The sequence below is a fragment of the Apus apus genome, chromosome Z (assembly GCF_020740795.1).
Source record: "Apus apus isolate bApuApu2 chromosome Z, bApuApu2.pri.cur, whole genome shotgun sequence".
In the NCBI taxonomy this organism is placed as follows: Eukaryota; Metazoa; Chordata; class Aves; order Apodiformes; family Apodidae; genus Apus; species Apus apus.
The window spans coordinates 1,049,231-1,067,326 of record NC_067312.1 but is presented as its reverse complement, the minus strand read 5'-3'; the positions used below and the strand labels follow the sequence as shown (position 1 = coordinate 1,067,326).

Sequence of the window (18,096 nt, the reverse complement as noted above, 5' to 3'; positions counted from 1 at the left end):
AAGACGGTAAGAAGCAGAGTGTGCAGTAACAAATGTTTAGCTAAAATGCAGAAGTGAAGAGGAAAACCATGTCAGCCCTGGGAGAGGGAAGCTCCTGGGCCAGCACCCCAGCATCCCCTCAGGACAGTGGGATCGGCTGGGAGAACACTCCGATGTGCTTCCAATGGCAGACAAGGAGCACTTGACAGCAGCTGTATGAAAGCAGCTTCAGCCTCACCAAGCTGGGATCCTGCCCTAGATTAATGCTCTCTGCTGATGGGAATCTGAATCCTTTGGAAAACACAAGGCTCTCCTCGTGCACCATGGACAGTCATTCCACCTCCTTCATCTCCGTGATATTTCCTTGCAGGGACCTCACCCGGCAGGTATCCCAGAGCACCACCTCTCCCCTGGACACGGTTGTTTGGTTTTTCTTCTACCATCTACCAGAATGAGCTACCACAGAAAAAAAAAAAAAAGCCCACCCCCACTTGAAATCCACTGCTGGTCCCTTCCAGTGGCTCCCAGAGGCAGCCCAGGGAAGCAGCCCCGTGCCCCGTTTGCTCGGCAGCAAACCCGACTGCAAGGGCAGGTGCAGCCATAATAACATGCTGGGAAATCAACTTTCCCCCCTCTGATTTGTCAGTTTAGCTTCCCAACACCATTAGGAATGTAAACATTCCTGCAATTTCTATTTAAGAGTCAATAAAATAATGGGGTGCAGAACTTACCCTGTTTAATTTTTTAAGTAATACGTTTGATTATTTTAATCACGTCAGTACTTAACTGAATGGGTTTAAATATGCATGTCACAGCAATTTGGTTTGTTTTATTCATTAGAAAGCCATTGAGGAATTTTTTTTTTTATTTATTTATTCTTTTCTTTTTCTTTTTTTAAGGAAAAAGGTAGATATGCTGCACAAGGCCCTTTCCATGGGGTCGGCCTTGAGGGATGAGTGATTTGTGCCCCGTGCCTTCCAGGAGCTGTGCCTGCTGCTCGCGTGGATTTCAGAGGAAAAAAAAGGAAATCGGGCTAATAGCAGAATTTAATACCGATGATGCACCAGCTGTTGGATCAACTCTTCCCACCGCAACTCGGAAGGGCCACCCTGGTGAGCCCAGGGCTCTTCCCGCAGCAGCCGAGCGCGGGTCCTCCCGGCCGCGGCCATCCCCTTTGTCAGGCTCCGCGCCTCCCGCCCTGCCGGCTGCAGGGGTGAAAAAGCCAAGTCCAAGGCGAGCCGGGATTGTGGGATTGTTCCCGGCCCCTCTGCACTCGCCTACAACGGCGGCAGCTGCACAACACCCTGTCCCTCCGGTGCCCGGAGCCGCCGCGGGGCCGGGCAGCCCGGAGGAAGGAGCCGCCGGGGTTTGTTTTTGGGCAGCCCCGCAGCTCCCGGCTCCTCTCCCTCCTACCTGGGGCTGCAGAGCCCGCCTCGCCCCTCCAAGCTGCTTCTCATTACCGAAGGGTTTAAAGAACAATTTGATCTCGTGCACATGAGTTCTCACTCCTGTGCAGGCACCTCATAAAGCTCTGCAGGTGCACGAAATTTCCTCTGCTCAAACTTTGGGGAGGGTTTTGGGGTTGGTTTTCTTTTTGTTTGGTGGTTGTTTTTCCTTTAAAAAAAAAAAAACAACAAAAAAACAACACCACAAAACAACATTACAGGCAAAACGAAGGTACCTGAAGAGGAAAAGAATTCAGAGCTCAAATGCCAAATCGCACACTCCCAGTTGCAGAGGGTATTTGCATTTGTGTGCCTGCAAGTTTGAAATGCAGAGGGAAGGTTGGTGCTGGGTTTCCCTCTGCCTGGGAAAGAGCCATGAGCATCCAGAGCTGAAGCTCTGCCCTAGGAAACCAGAGAACCCCCAGGACAAAAGGGCAAATCCCTCAACACCAAAGGTCTCGTTCTGCTCCTCCTTAAAACTTCCAACATCCGAAGTCCCTTGGACATACAGGAGATAAGGCTGGAATAATACTTTCTCAGGAAAATAAGCCCACCAAAAAAACCAAAACAACAATAAGCAAAACCAAACAAAACCCCAAACACTTCCCCTCCCCAAAAACCAAACAACAACAAACCCCCAAAAACCTTACAAAGCAAGACAGATGAAGTAAATAAGATGAGAAAAGCAAAACCTGCCCTGAATTTTTGGGGGAGAAACCTTTCCCAGTGAAATCCCTGCTTTTGGGGAGAGTCTGTCTCGCTATGCCAGAACAAAGCTCAACACTAAATATCTGAGCTACCTGCTGAGGTCTGGGCAGGGCATCTTCCCCCCAAACCCCCAGAGACCTACAGGAACTTTTTAATGAGCCTGAGAATTTCTCCCCCGTAAAAAGGAGCAGGACAGAGAGGGAGATCATTCCCAAGGTAACGATCTCAGCCATCCGGGAGGGCAGATCTTTTGATCAAGCTAACAATTATAAATACAAGCACTTTTGATATGAAAACACTGGGTCCACACTAGCCCAGGTCAGTCAAATACAGCCCCTGATTATTTTCAGAAGTGCAGCACGATTTTTTTTATTACTGGGTGTTGGGAATGATGTGTTAAAATACAGTCCTGTGGCACTGGGATTTTGACAGGAGGATTTTAAGCTTGCTTCTACAAGTCTGCTTGGAAAAAAAACAACCTACCTCAGTAGTTGAAAGATGCCCTGGCAGGGCCAGGAGAGGAAGGCCGAGAGCCAGGCAGCAACCTCAGCACTGCAAAGTGCACCCTGAGAAGCAGGCACACGTGTTCTCACCGGATCAGCTTTATAAAAAAGCTTGTGTGTGTGTGTTTTTTTTTCTAAATAACCAAAGGAAAGCAACAAAACGGGTGGGCACCTTGTGCCCGTAGCAGTTTCCCCACAGCACTTTCCCAGCCCTGCAGAGAGGCTGACCACGGGTGCTGCCTTTCCCCCGGGCTGCAGCACTGCACCACAGTCCCCCTTCCCATCACCCCACCAGGCTGCTAAGCTGCTGAGGCTGATTAAAAATATACCTTTTTTTTTTTTTTTAATTCAATAATTAAAAAAAAAAAAGCTCCACCAGTATCATAAAATCCAAAAGCACCCGGCCAACATAGGTTACAATAGTCACTTTTTAAAATAAATGCCCTGTGCACACTAACCAAACCCCTTGTCTCCAAAGTGCCACGGCAATTTTACAGTAAACCAAGTATAATGCAAACCAGATTTATACTGAAACAGGAAACAAACAATTCTTCTGCACAATTTCCTGTAGATCAATTGGAAAGGTATTTAAAGACTGCACCAGGCATTAGATCTTTTGTTAACCCCCCCAGCCCTGCCCACAGAAAAGCAGCTCATAATATACACTATTATAAGATGTCAACACCCGAACATCATTTGCCATGTCGACCACCAATCTATAACCAAATAAAATACAATTCCATTTATAATTTCTTTTTGAGAAAAAAAAACAAACCAAAACACACAAAAAAAACACCCCCAAACAAACCACCATAATAATTTCCAAACTGGCACAGATGCAGAGGTGAAGTTCACTTCTGATCAGCATATGCAAAGCATATTTAAAACTACGATTCAACCTAACATCCTGCAGGAATATTAAGCTTTAATAATTCCTAAAATATTTCAGCAAGCTCCAGCTCTGCAAACGTGAGGCCACTCACATTCCCACCACGTCCAACGGGAAGAAAGCGATCAGACCTGCCAAGAGTAAATTTTAATTGACCAGTGAGGGATCCTGGCCCTTAAAACCAGTGCTACAGCTATTTCTGCAAACTCAAAGATTCAGAATAAATTTGTTCTAGTTCCCTTCCTCCAGGATGTAGAACACAAACCCACTGTGTCAAAACGTGTGCGTGTAAACACATAACTACACATATTGGTTTATGTATATAGCCTTAATTTATAAAATTGCTTGGTTGCTATCAGTAGGGAGCCCAAAAGATGATGCTAATTTATGATACACACATACAGTCCTTCCACAAAGCCCCCAAATATTAGGGGGCTCTTCCAGATATTCTGGCTCGCCCTGACACCAGAGTATTTTTCTACACCTACGTACATCCACACAGATGGATTTCAAATCATGCAGCCTGAGCTGCCCCTGCGTGGATGCAATTTGATGAAGGCGCTGTGAACTCAGTGTTACTTTGTAACAAAATCGATCCCTACATTTGGGTGGGGGGGGGGGAGTTTAAAGTCTCTCGTAACTTTTGCTAATAAATATGTTTTTACGACCGGTCGGTGCTTCCAACGTGCCCGACAAACGCGGCGCTGACGCTGCCCTGACAAAGACAAACCATCAACCTCACGCTGAATTACAGCTGGTTCAGCCCAAAGGGTGCCAGGCCCAGGGTCCCTCAGTCTGATGTTGAGGTTTCCTCCTCCTCGGGCTCCGAAAGCCACCATTCCCTGTGCCATTCACAACTCTGCACTTGTCAGTCCCCGCGCCTGGTACGTGGAATTATTGCACTCCTTGGCCTAGCCCAGGAGCAGGAACGATACCACGGAGCATTCATCTTCCTCCAGGAACTTTATGGAGTTGAAAAGCTTGCTAATAAGAATAGCAGACGGAATGTAAACAGGAAAAACTCATTAGCATTTACTTTTTTGTGATTTGATGACTTGACAAATAACTATTTCAAAACAACTAGTTCTGAGAGATGGGTTGAAGCTTGTTAGGATAAAGCAAAAAGAGCAATTACAATAATTATAGGTTTCCCTATATGATTTAACACATGCGCGTGGTGGGAGCGGATGGTGTGATCTTAAGATACCATTAAAAGCAAATTTTGCCACTTTTGTTTTTCATTTGCAATAATTTCTCCTCTGCAGCTCCCCACATTTCGATATATTGTCTGTGACCAAATCACACTTTATTAAAACCTCGGAGAGACGCAACTGAAAACCAGCAATCCTGAAAACCAGACAGAGGCAGGGATCCTACATCCATCCCCTTCCAGGTCATGCAATATGGCACGTCCTAAAATATCCCACACAGCTCGGGTAACAAGCAGCCAGGATTTGGGAAAAAATGGCTCTCCCGGTCTCATCGCTCCCTACGTAATCAAAGTGCTAATCTAGTTAATCACAGATAATGGTGCACACTCCTAACTCCATCGCTCCAAAGCCTTTTTTATAACATTTTAGGGGGGGGGAAAAAAAAAAAAAAAGTGATTCAGCAGTTCAACGATTCTACATTTTCTTTCCCCCAGCGCTATCACCAAGCACCAGCTTCTCTGCCTGCTTTCTTACTTGACCCGGGCAGTTCCGATATTGTTTTCAGGTTTTCTAAAGCAAATATCCCCCCGTCACGAGAGATGGGAAGGAGATTTCTCCCCGATGAGCAGCAGTGAGCAGCTCCAGGCAGAGAGCTCTGCCAGGGAGGGAGCTCTGCTGCAGCACCCTGCGAGCCAGGGCAAAGTTGCAGAAAATCTCTTCTGCCAAGCTTGCCTTTATGGCAGCTTGTATTTTTTTTTCCAGCCATTTTTTGGTGGCTCCTGTACTCAGCTGCACTCCTCTTCCCAAGGCAACTTCAAACCAGAGGGGTCTGGAAAGATTTTGCCTATTTTTTGTTTTATTTTTTTTTTTCTTCTCCCTTCTTTTGTTTATTCCCAGGGAAGACCTGCTTCTGCTGCCTGCTCCCAGCTCAGAGTTCACATCGAACTGGAACAAGACATTGAATTGTCACTGGGAAAGAATAACAAGGGAAAGGAAGGAAAGGGGGGAAAAAAAGGGGAAAGGAAGGAAAGGGGGGAAAAAAAAAGGGGAAAGGAAGGAAAGGGGGGAAAAAAAAGGGGAAAGGAAGGAAAGGGGGGAAAAATAGGGAAAGGAAGGAAAGGGGGGAAAAATAGGGAAAGGAAGGAAAGGGGGGAAAAATAGGGAAAGGAAGGAAAGGGGGGAAAAAAAGGGGAAAGGAAGGAAAGGGGGGGAAAAAAAGGGGAAAGGAAGGAAAGGGGGGAAAAAAAGGGGAAAGGAAGGAAAGGGGGAAAAAAAGGGGAAAGGAAGGAAAGGGGGGAAAAAAAGGGGAAAGGAAGGAAAGGGGGGAAAAATAGGGAAAGGAAGGAAAGGGGGGAAAAATAGGGAAAGGAAGGAAAGGGGGGAAAAATAGGGAAAGGAAGGAAAGGGGGGAAAAAAAGGGGAAAGGAAGGAAAGGGGGGAAAAAAAAGGGGAAAGGAAGGAAAGGGGGGAAAAAAAGGGGAAAGGAAGGAAAGGGGGAAAAAAAGGGGAAAGGAAGGAAAGGGGGGAAAAAAAGGGGAAAGGAAGGAAAGGGGGGAAAAAAAAGGGGAAAGGAAGGAAAGGGGGGAAAAAAAGGGGAAAGGAAGGAAAGGGGGGAAAAAAAGGGGAAAGGAAGGAAAGGGGTGAAAAAAAGGGGAAAGGAAGGAAAGGGGGGAAAAAAAGGGGAAAGGAAGGAAAGGGGGGAAAAAAAGGGGAAAGGAAGGAAAGGGGGGGAAAAAAAGGGGAAAGGAAGGAAAGGGGGGAAAAAAAGGGGAAAGGAAGGAAAGGGGGGAAAAAAAGGGGAAAGGAAGGAAAGGGGGGAAAAATAGGGAAAGGAAGGAAAGAAAAAAAAAGGGAAAGGAAGGAAAGAAAAAAAAAAGGGAAAGGAAGGAAAGAAAAAAAAAGGGAAAGGAAGGAAAGAAAAAAAGGGAAAGGAAGGAAAGAAAAAAAAAGGGAAAGGAAGGAAAGAAAAAAAAAGGGAAAGGAAGGAAAGAAAAAAAAGGGAAAGGAAGGAAAGAAAAAAAAAGGGAAAGGAAGGAAAGAAAAAAAAAAGGGAAAGGAAGGAAAGAAAAAAAAAAGGGAAAGGAAGGAAAGAAAAAAAAAAAGGGAAAGGAAGGAAGGGAGAGGGAATTGGAAAAGCAAAAGGAATTGTTTAAGAAGGGGTGGCAAGGAGAAGGAGGCAGGACTCCGAGCTCCCTCCCGCAGAGCGGGGCAGCGCAGCCCCAGCTCCGCTCCCGGGCCCGGCCGCACCGGGGCCGCGTGCCGCACAATTCCCGCCTGGCATCCTGGCATCCCGGCGCTCCGCACGCCGCCTGGCACCGCATCAAGAGCCGCACAATGCGGAACCGGAGCCAGAACAATGCCGGCTCGGGAAAACACAGGGACCTGCTTGTCAAGCGGACGCGGGGATCCTCGCTCCCCTCGCCGAGGCTGCGGCGCCGGCCCCAGCGCCCGCGGCCGGTGCAGCTTCCCAAATCCCGGGCAGGGGTGGCAGGGATGGCAGGGTCACCGTCCCCCCGGGGACCCTCGCCCTGCTCTTTGTGCTCTCCCGGCGCGGGGAAACGCCGAGGCCAGGCTGGCTTTTCCCAAACACCTTCCACACCGGCGCCTGTCAAGAGTTCTCCCCGCGACAGAGCGATCCCGGGCTTTACGAGTCCCACCTTCGAGAGGGGGGGGGGGGGGGAGAAAAAACCAAACCAGCCCACAACAAAGAAGAGGGGAAAAGGCCTGGCAGCCCTGCGGGGTTTGGTGGCCCTATGATGTCATGTTCTGCAGTTTTATGTAAGCGCGACGGGACGGCACGACGGCCTCGGGGACACCAGGCAGGCTGCCCGCCCTGCTCCGTCCTGAGCCGCTTCTCAAAAATAAATCCTACCTATATATACACACACACACACACTAATAGAAGGGGGAGGACACCAACATCTCAGCCCCAAAGGGGAGCCCCGGCTCTCGCCGCCACCTCCCCACAAACTCCCTCTCGCCCCCCGGCTGAAAAAGCCGAAGAAAAATGAAGTTGGTCGAAGTGTTGAAAATTGTTTGCCGGGGCCCTGCCGCGCCGTGCATCGCTGCTTCCTGTTCGCAGGGGCTGTCGCCAGGGTTTTATTACTTACTGAGGGCGAACAGCAGCGTTTAGGAACTTTTGCTTCCCAAGCTGCTGCGGCTCCTGGCCGGCCCTGCCATCCAGGGGGATGCCAGGTAGACTTCAGGTGTAGCTTCAACAGCTCCGGGAGAGGGGGAGTTCAATTGGAGGGGGACGGGGGGGCTGGGAAGGGGAAGAAAGCCTCGCAGCAAATGTACACATCTTGTTGCATTTTTAGAATTTTAAACCCCGACTGGTTTTCCTGCGCAAATTCCCTCCCAAACAAGCCCAGCGCCCCGCGTTCCTGCCGGGCGGTATTTGCAAGATATTCAAAACAAAAGAGGAGGCCCACGGCTCTCCCCAGCCAGCATATCTGGGGATGGGGGTGGGGGGGGGGCGGTGTTTAAAAATCTCAGTTATTCAAACAGATGTTCATTGAGGAGAGCGGCTTCCCGTCCCAGCCCACCCCAGCCGGGTGTGTGATAAACACAGGCCGGGCCACGGCACAGATGCCTGCACAGCCACACGCAGCCGGCCGGGAGCGTGAGTTTTTAGCTCCAGCCCCTCCAGCTCCAGCGGCTTCAAACTCTCCCAGTTCCCTTCTGGCCTCCCCCCGCCGCCCTGATTGGGATCAGATGAAACGCGAGGGAAGTTGAAAGGCGGCAAGAGAGGAGCAGTTTGCGCGGCTCCCTGCTCCAAACCCCCCCTCGCTGCCCTCCCTTCCCAGCATTTCCCGATTTTATTTTCCTCTCCCTTCAGCAACAGTTCCCCTCCTTACCTCGCCCTCCCCCCCCCCCCCTCCAATCTTTTAAAATACACTGAAATCCTTTTCCTTCGCAAGACCCAGCCAGAGAGAGGAGGGGAGGGGAGAGGAGGGGAGGGGAGAGGGGGAAACAACAACCCAACATAAAAAAAAATAAACCTCCAGATGGCAAGTATGAACCTTCTGCTGGGGTTATGCACAAAACACCAGACACTTTTTTCCTCCCCCTTTTTTTTTCTTAAATAAAGCGTTTCTGTTGCAAGGGCGGGGGGGGGGGGGAAACAAACCCAAACCCTAAAAGGGAGGGGGGGACCGAAGTCAGACACGGGGTGTCTTTTTTTGGGTCATTTTCTGTTATCTTATGGCTACCTGGTCGGTGCCCGTGGAACGAGAAGGGGGTCCCGGGGCGGGGGTGGGGGAGCCCCTCTCGCTCCGCGGCCGCGCAGCCCCGCTCCGCTCTTCTCATTTAACTTCACCCCAAACTTTTCAACCCGGCCGGACACAGGGGAAAAAATTAAAAAAAAAAAAAAAATCTATATAAAAATTGAAAAAGAAGCAAACCCTTCAAAAAGCAGAAAGTAAACCCCCAAGGCGAGGTAGAGGCGCAGAAGCGGCGGCCGCTCTGCCGCGGAGGATGCTCTTCCCCACCCCCCCCCCGTCCCCAAACTTCTCCAAATTACACCTTTAATTACCGCGCCAGCTTACCGCTTTCCCATTATAGTAGTACATCAAAGAGTTGCCGCCCATGCCGGGGATCGTGTATGCGCAGTACATGGTCCCGCCGTCCCCCTCCGCTCCCGCTCGCTCCCAACTTTTTTATTTCAAACTCGCTTCTCCCTTTTTTCACAACAATTCCTCCACTCGCATGTTCCCATATGGCCGGGCCAGGCGCGCTCAATATGCAAAGCAGGGCGAGACCATTCGCCGCGCGGGGGCGGAGGCTGCGCGCCCCCCCGCCTCTCCCCCCCCCACCTTCCCCTTCCCCGCGCACCGCCCCGCGCCCGCGCACCGCCCCGCGGAGCCGGGCCCGCGCCCGAGCGGAATACAAATGCGCTTAATTGCCTCCCCCTCTCCCTCTTGTTTTTCACCCCCCCCTTTTTTTTTTTCGGCCCCCCCCCCCCCCCCCTATTTTTTTTCCTTTTTTTTTTTTTTCCCTTTTCCTTTTTGTTGTTTGTTTTTTTTTTTTCTTCCTTTTTGTTTTAATTTGATTAAAAAGCGAGTGGCAGGAAGGGAATCGTATGATGCACATCTAATAACTCCGCCATCTGTCCGTGCTGCTGGCGCGCTCCCAGCATTGTGCGCAGCTGCCGCGCCCCGCGCAGCCCCGCGCAGCCTTTCCCCTCTTCTTTTGGCTTTTTCCTTTTTACGTTTTATCGGTTTATTTTTATTTTCCTCCCCCCCACCCCCCCCCCCGGGCTTTTCAAGAAGAAACATCCCGCGCGGTGCCGGCGCGCAGCGCCCTGCGCGGTGCCGGCCCGGCCACCGGGGGTCGAGGGGAGATAAGGGAAGGGGAGGGACGAGGGAAAGGGATGGGAGGGGGGAAATAAGGGAAAGGGGGGGGGGGAAAGAACCCCCTCTTTCTCCCCCCCCCCCCGTCGGGACTCACTTGCGCTTGCCAAATTCAGAGCATCACAGGAAAGGAGGGCCCCTGGGAATTGATCCCAAATGAAACTAAATCATTTGCATATGCCGAAGCAAAATGCCATCCGAGCATCCAGCCGGTCTCCGGGCTCAACTTTAATAATTCAAAGCACCTATTTCCTTACCCCTCGCCACCACATCCAGTATTAATCAACGACAAAGAGCTGGTGATGTCAACACCGAGCTGTTGTCTCGGGCGATGGCAAAGTTTTCCTGCTTACTTCCACCTCCTCCCCCCCACCCCCAGACCCATCGGGTCGGCTCTGGGGGGCAAAGTGGGGGGAACCCAGGAGGGAAGGATGAGCAGAGGTTTATCTAACTCACTTGTTCTGCATTTATTCGGGAGGTCCCCAGAGGTTTGGGTAAACAGTACTTGAATTATAATCACACATTTCATTCAGATTTCATGCTTTGAGGATTTTTCCCCTCATTAGAACAGTTCGTTGTCAATCTGACACGATCACATTTGTAACCTTTACGCCACCCTCGGCGTATGATACATAAGGCCAAAAAAACCCTGACTATGACAGGTCAGCCTGCAACAAAACACTCCCCTGCCAAGGGGGAGAAAAGGCTCCTCAATCCCGGGGCTCGGGCAGAACACTGACTGCACCAGCACATCCACCTTCTGACACTAACTTCCTACCACCGTTGGTCTTCGTGCTCTGGAGGTGAAAGAGAAAAAAAGTGCTCTGATGGTTTAGTTAAAAAAAAAACAAGAAACACACCAGAAACAAATGACAAATCTTGCAAGGTTTGTGATAAGCACCTAGAAATAAAGGCAGCTCTTCCCTTCTGCATCTGCAAACTGCAAGCCAGGGTGTTTTCCTCCCATAATAAAGGCTGTAGTTTCACAGCTCCACACAAAGTTACACAACTAGCACTAGGTTTGAGGACACATTTTATCACGAAATCAGATCGGATGGACCTTTAAATCATCTCACTTAATCACTTTCCCGCCACGGAAACAGCCCCTTTGCTCCAGCAGGATATAAGCTTTTTCTGGCTGCCACCAGATAACTCTCAGCATTCCCTGCATCCACATCTCGGGATGATGGAAAGGGAGAGAGACCCGTGACTCGGCACAGCCATCCTGGAATCGCCACCAACGTGGCAGGAGGACGACTGCGGGTGTTTCAGCTTGGGCTGTGCAACCTTGGGGTGGGGAAGAGCCCAACTTCCTTTGGATCCTGTCACCTTAGTGCCTCCATCCTCCTCAACAGGGAAATTCCCAGAGAAACAAACTGTACGTACCAGGAGCAGGAGTTGATGTGGTTTGCAGGGAGCAAGCCCAGAACTGGAACATCGTTCTCAACACACGACAATACAAATTCATTCCTTTACCATCTCTTCTTTGCATCTGACATATACATTGAGATAACCTGAATGTCTTTTCCCACCTCGCTCGGGAACCTGTGATTGTCCTGGATATTTTTCCCTTTTTTTTTTTTTTTTTCTTTTTTTCAGAAATGGAAATGGGGATCTTGCAGAAAATCCCTACTAGGAGCCAGGAATCTGATGGGAGAGACACCCGCTGCATGTGGGGCTCTGGAGGGATGCAAGGCAGGGCTCTGTGAGCCCTCTGCCTGCACCCACCCTCCCTGCACCCCTCTGTCCCAAAGCACCCAGCCAGGGAGACCCCCGTGGCACCCTCCAGCTTTCAGGGGGGCAGGTGGGCCCCTGGCATGGCTGAGGATGTGGCTCCTGGCTAAGGGGAGCCTGCCGATTAAAAGAGCAAACGGCTAAAAATCTAAGGGCAGTTATCCGAGGAGAAACAGCCTTTTGGAAAAAATGTTACGACTTCAACATTTTGAAAAAAAACCAACGGTGGCTGCTGCAGCCTGGGGGCTGCTGGCAGGGCTGGCTATGGAGAGCCAAGCTCCCAGCAGGACTCAGCACCCAGCAGGCCAGGATTTGCTGCTGGGATTCAGCTCCGGCCGTGCGGGTGCCAAGCTGCAGGGGGATGGTGCAGGTGCAGCCCCCCCGCAGGCCCGGGCAGCACAGGCACCTCCCAGCCCTGGCCAGGCTGCTGTGATTACAGCCCTGGTGTTAACGAGGGGTTGGCAGCGTGGGGTGGGCAGGGAAGGGTGACATGAGGACGGCACGTCCCACCATCCCGGGCTCCTGCCAGGCACTGCGCTTCCCTGCGGTCCTGCCTAACCAGCAACTTGTCTCCATTGCCCAAAAGGTACCTGTTGGCCATGGAAGGGGTCAAGGGTGAGTGTTTAAGCCTTGTATGTCATGGGATCACGGAATCCCAGACCCAGGTTTGGGTTGGAAGGGACCTTGAAGATCATCCAGTTCCAGCCCCCCTGCATGGGCAGGGACACCTCCCACCAGCCCAGGCTGCTCCAAGCCCCATCCAACCTGCCCTTCAACACTGCCAGGGATGGGGCAGCCACAGCTTCCCTGGGCAACCTGGGCCAGGCTCTCACCACCCTCACAGCCAAGAATTTCCTCCTCATGTCTCACCTCAATCTCCCCTCTTCCAGTTTTAATCCATCCCCCTCATCCCATCCCTCCCTGCCCTTGTCCCAAGCCCCTCCCCAGCTTTCCTGGAGCCCCTTCAGGCACTGGAAGGTGCTCTAAGGTCTCCCTGGAGCCTTCTCTTCTCCAGGCTGAACACCCCAACTCTCCCAGCCTGGCTCCAGAGCAGAGCTGCTCCAGCCCTCCCTTCATTTCCGTGGCCTCCTCTGGACTCACTCCAAGTGATGTCATACTGTACCCACAGAGGATGCCACCAAAGGGCAGGGGACTTTAACACCCATGCAGCCTAAGAGATGCAAAAATCACCCTGATAAATCATGATTTCAGCACTTCTATGCAAGGTGTCAGCCTTTCAGCATCTTCTAGGTCACAACAGAAGAAGGCTGATCAGGTGTGACCCAGCCATGCACTTACCAGCTAAATATGTTCCAAACACAACACAAGCAGGGATGGATTCAGGTTGATATGTCACCTACCTAGCATGACACAAATGCAGGATGCCAGGGCACGTGGCCACATCAGAATCCAGTTACTTTTGCATCATACCAGTTAACTACCTCTCCAGCCCTCCCATTCCACCTTCCCCTTGCACTGCTGGCCACCTCAGACCAGCCACCAAGGTATGGCAAAGTAGTCAAGGGCAGAGAAAGCAAGTAGGGCTGCCTAGAAATAATCAGTGCTGTGACTTCTGTACTATCATTTCAGTGCTTAGGTCTCTACAGACCCACTTCCACTCTCTCCTCGTTTCTCTCATGTCAGATCCCAGTGGCAAATTCCTGAAGAGGGTTAGAAAACATTCAAGAAATCCAAGAAGAAGAACAGGAAGGCAGGTTGCTGCAGCTCCCACAGGAGATCAACTCTCCTGGTCCAGGAGGGGAGGAAGGACAGGACAGTCCCTGCTTTTTCAGTGAGGTTTTCAAGACAGAGAATTTGGAAAGGGTCTTATCCTGTGAGCTGCTGAGCACCCTCCTCGATCACCCTGGGGTGCTGCAATGGATGATGCTCTGTCATCCTGATGGAGCAGCTCCACCACTGGGACACTTTGTCTGGAATCAGACTTTCCAGAAAGTGATAGGAAAAGGATGATGGAAGGAGGAGGCAGCAGTCACGTTCCTGACACTGCTGGAACTGAATTCCTCAGCAGAGGAGCAAAGAAAGGGAAGCTGTCTGCTAGATGACAAGCTTACAGCCACAAATTGAAATGGATGATGGTAAAGTATCAAGTAAGATGACTAAACCAGCCAGTATTCCTCTAAGTCTGGGTCATTCGGATAATCTCATCCTTCTTACACAAATCCTTGAGTGTAGTTATTAAAACGCACCCACTAGGGGTAGAGAAGTGGCTCTGAACCACCAGATGGGAAGGATTTCACCCAGCTGAGTGACCAGGACCTCCACTCTGAGGTCCCATGGAGACATGCCCCACCTCACACCTCACCAGCCTTTTCTGACCAGCTTCTTTCCTATTTCAGGCAAACAAAACGAGAAGCAAAGCCCAGCTCTGCTCCCCACAGCCAGGTCTGCTTTAGGAGATGCCAGAGCTGGGCATTAAAAGGTTTATTAAAATCCCCCCCAGATTGAAAATCCAGGTGCTGGATAAACACCAGAACAAGTTGCACTGTATGTACCTGGCCCAGACATACAGATGGGGCACGTTTTTGGTAGCACACCTTGTGGCCATTTTCTGGACCTGGCTTTTTTGGAGGATCCCAAATTGAGTCAGAGATTAACCTCCCGACCTCCAGATGACTGAACTGACAACGGCCTTTTTTGTAACCATTGCCACTAAAGGTACCATGCATTCTCCTCTGTTTCTGTGCATTCATATTCCCTCCTCTCTCCCCAGGAAGAAGTTCATACTCGGAGCCTTGTGCACCACAGCCTGAATACAGTCTAAATATCTAATTATACAGATGCTGGATGAATAAATCAGATCCTGAAAGTCGCAGTCTCTAAAAAGCTACTTTAAACCAGCCAAATGTGGATACATCTGCTTGTGTATTATCAACTACCTACTGATGGCAATCCTTATCAACCTGATAATCCCACGCCTTGTTTCCAGGCTTATCTCCCAGGAAGAAGCAAGCCTTTTTCCCAGCACTGAACCTAGCTCCTCTCTTTCTTGTTAACTCTCTGCCAGATGTTTTCACCGGGAGCAGCTCACGGAGCTGCCGGGTGGTTATTCCAGTGGAAAGCTGGGATGGCTGGCAGCACTGCCTCAGCCTGCTCCTGAAGGAGTGGGGACAGAGCTGGGCAGCACCCCTGGCCACCCTGCTACACCAGTCCTTGCCAGCAGGCCTGCTTTGTGCATGACTCAAGCCACCATCACAGTACCCAGACCCTGCTAAAGCTCATGGTAATTTCAAGAAAAGTAACTTGGTGAGTTTTTTTCTAAAAGGAAATGGTCAGCCAGCTCTGGCTCATGGGTACGAGCGTGAGTGCCAATCCCACCCAATTCTTGTCCACGTTTGGGTATGAAAGGGCACACTTGCACTGGCCAGAGCAGCCTGGGGCAAACTGCCCTTTCAGCAGCGACTGATTTGGTGACATAATGGCACGTTCTTGCACTGTCCAACAGCCAATAACTGGCTGAGGACTGAGGTTTGAAGCCAGGAATATGGCAATAAAGTCAGGCTCAGATGGCCCAACTACACCACAGGTCATCTCTGCAAGCACCCACCAAGTTTAATCCATAAAACATCAAACTACTTTGACCTCAAATGCTATCCAGGCTAAATTTACTAGAGAGCACACGGTGCTAGTAACACAATAAAACCCAAGATCAGAACTAGCTATTGCAAACCAACCCAGCAGCCCATGTTTGCTCTCCAGATAAGCCAGTTTGAACACAGAACGGGGCTCAGCACATCCCCTCAGCTGTGGTACGAGCTGGGCTGGAGCCCCAGAGCTGGGCAGGGCACCAGCAACTCTGGCTCATCCCTCACCTTCCACAAAACTTGTCTTCAAAAAAAAAAATAAACCCACCCAAAACCCCCAGGATAGAAACATACTTTCCAGTTAAACTATTTTAAATAAAAAGTGTCTATCTAAAATACCCATTTGCCACCGGGTTTATTTTTGACTACACTGCTTGTGAAAAGCCAAGAGAGAAACTTAAACCACATGGGCCAGGATTTCTCCTTGCACAAAGGCACTATTGCCAATTTTTACTGTTTTATCTTGAACATTGGAGTGTTTGGTGGGCTTTCATTTCTGGGAAGCCAGAGCTGCTGCAGTCACTGATTACAGGATGATCTCAGATTTCGTATTTTGAAGCTTCTAACTCCAGTAAGTGTGGAGGAGAGCTGGGAAGTGGGAACTCGGAGGCAGAAAACCCCAAAGGCTAATAAAACCAACCCAATCTTTACTATTTTTAAAATCTCATGATGTCTTTTTGTGGGGATGGGAGGGAGACTGACTCAGGATACTGGAACCTTTGAGGTTAGTGATAGGGCAAGAGCTTTTCCTCATTGCTCTGGCAACACGAGCAGGCCCTGCAGTGACTCCGAGGTGGCACTGGGGCTTCCGGGCCAAACTCTGGAATTCTGCTGGCCTAGACTATGGGCCAGAACATCCATTCAGGATTCACTATGGAAATAGACAGGCAAGTGGGCTGAAGGTTCACTTCTGACCTTTTCTCTGTCATCCCGTGGCACAGAAAGTGAAGTGATGGGAGATTTCTACCCTTGGAAATTTCTGTGCCACGGGTCTCGATGTCAGATCGCGGATGTTGTACCATAGTTTAGGGTCCACTGAGGAAGTATTTGGCAAAATAAAGGAACAGGGTAAAACGTTTAGTACTTCACACAGTGCTGAGCAGGTCACTGATGGCACACACCACACAACAAACAAGGAATTTCAGATTACAAGGGATTATCTTTGCTTTTGCAGTTGGAAGAACAACCCGGAGCGATCAGGGCTGTAGTCACTGCTAGTCTTGTGCTACTGAGAGGTTTCCACAGATTCTTGGTCAATTGTTCTCCATTAGCAGTAGCTGCCATTACAAAATAAATACATGTTTTTTGAAGCATAAGGCAATCAAGGACCTGATCTTATGTTCAATCTCAGGGAAAAAAAAAATCCCACGGCAATATAATGATTTCATGAGTAACAACATCAATCCTCTCAAGTGGGTTCTGTGTTTTATAAAATGACAAATAGCTCCTTGCACCAGAACTTCAAAAAGAATTGACAGTCATTATGCTGGTGCACAAAGATTTTTTAAAACAATCAGTGAAAAAAAATAAATGTGGAAACAGTAAGGAAAAGTTGTGGACACCATGCAAGCAAACACATGGCAAATGTTAAGAACCAGAACGTGGCCTTTTCTTCAGCCACATGCAGCAATTTGTCTACGTAGTAAACCCTTAGCAGAGCTGATCAAAGCGCTCCCAAACGTTTCTCACTACCCTCCTTTCTGCTAAATGATCTGCAGGACTCACCATAGATGTGGGATCCTGCGAAGTCGGACTCGTTCCCACTCTGCCACAAGAATCTGGGAAGGGAGCGGGCGAGGAACACTGCTCCTCATTTATTGCACATTGCCATATGGAAGACTTTTCAGCTGTTACATAGTTAGGCCTCACAGCCCCTCTATCTAGCAGTTAAATATTATTCTGTCACCGTTTCCCTTTGTACAGACTGAGGAACTGAGCTTTGGTGAGGCCAAGGGCACCACGTCGGGGCTGCAGTTACAGCCAGTCGCTGGGCCCAAAGGATGGCAGTCTGGGCTCCCTGGATCCACTCCTCCAGCACGTGGCCTCCCAAGGGGAATGGCTCAGGCTCTCTGCCCCCACTACAAGGGAAAATATGAATTATGGTCCCCCTGGTCCTGGCAACCCAAGCCCAAGGTGTCTAGGAGGAGCATGTGCTCATGGTAAAGGAGGCTGGGCTGCCACCCTGAGCTCCTGGGGATGCTCAGGATGAGGAGGTGACATTCACACGTGTGTAACTTCCTCAGAAGATGAACTTTGTAGGTGGAAGTGGCTTTTACTTGAAATAAACTCCCAACCTCCGGAAGCCAGACAAAGATAGAGGAAGAGATGGTGCACTTTTGGAAAAAATTGGAAAACAAGGTAAATTCCTTTCACCTTTGCCCGCCCATGCACGTAGAATCCTAGAATGGTGAAGGTTGGAAGGGACCTTAAAGGTCATCAGGTTCCAACCCTTCTGCAATGAGCAGGGACACCTCACATCACTCTGGTGAGTGTTTGCTGCTGGGTCCAAGGATGGGCACTACACAGAGAGATCAGGCAGCTGGGAAGGATGGAGGCAAAACTGAACCCCATTCTGCATTCACCACAGGAGGGCAGCCCACGTGGAAGGGGAGATGGGCAGGGGAGAGGGAAATGGCAAAGGGAGAGGTCTGCTCCAAGTGGAGACCATGAGCCTGGGATGCTGCTCGGAAGAAAGAAGAGGGCCTGCAAAGCTTGCTTTAAGGACACTGCTCCA

The 18,096-nt window shown here is 50.1% G+C and overlaps 1 protein-coding gene across 23 annotated transcripts in view; it reads right to left on the bottom strand.

Annotated features, from left to right (window-relative positions):
• TCF4 (transcription factor 4) overlaps window positions 1-18,096 on the bottom strand; it is a 224,452-nt gene that overhangs the window by 55,405 nt on the left and 150,951 nt on the right. For 2 of the 23 annotated variants that reach the window (XM_051642475.1, XM_051642476.1), the window contains exon 1: window positions 9,223-9,406. The exons of the other annotated variants lie outside the window; for them this stretch is intronic. In XM_051642475.1, the coding sequence (XP_051498435.1) occupies window positions 9,223-9,291 (69 nt within the window). In that variant the 5' untranslated portion in view covers window positions 9,292-9,406. Of the gene's footprint in view, window positions 1-9,222; window positions 9,407-18,096 lie in introns of those variants that run through there. 23 annotated transcript variants of the gene reach the window in all.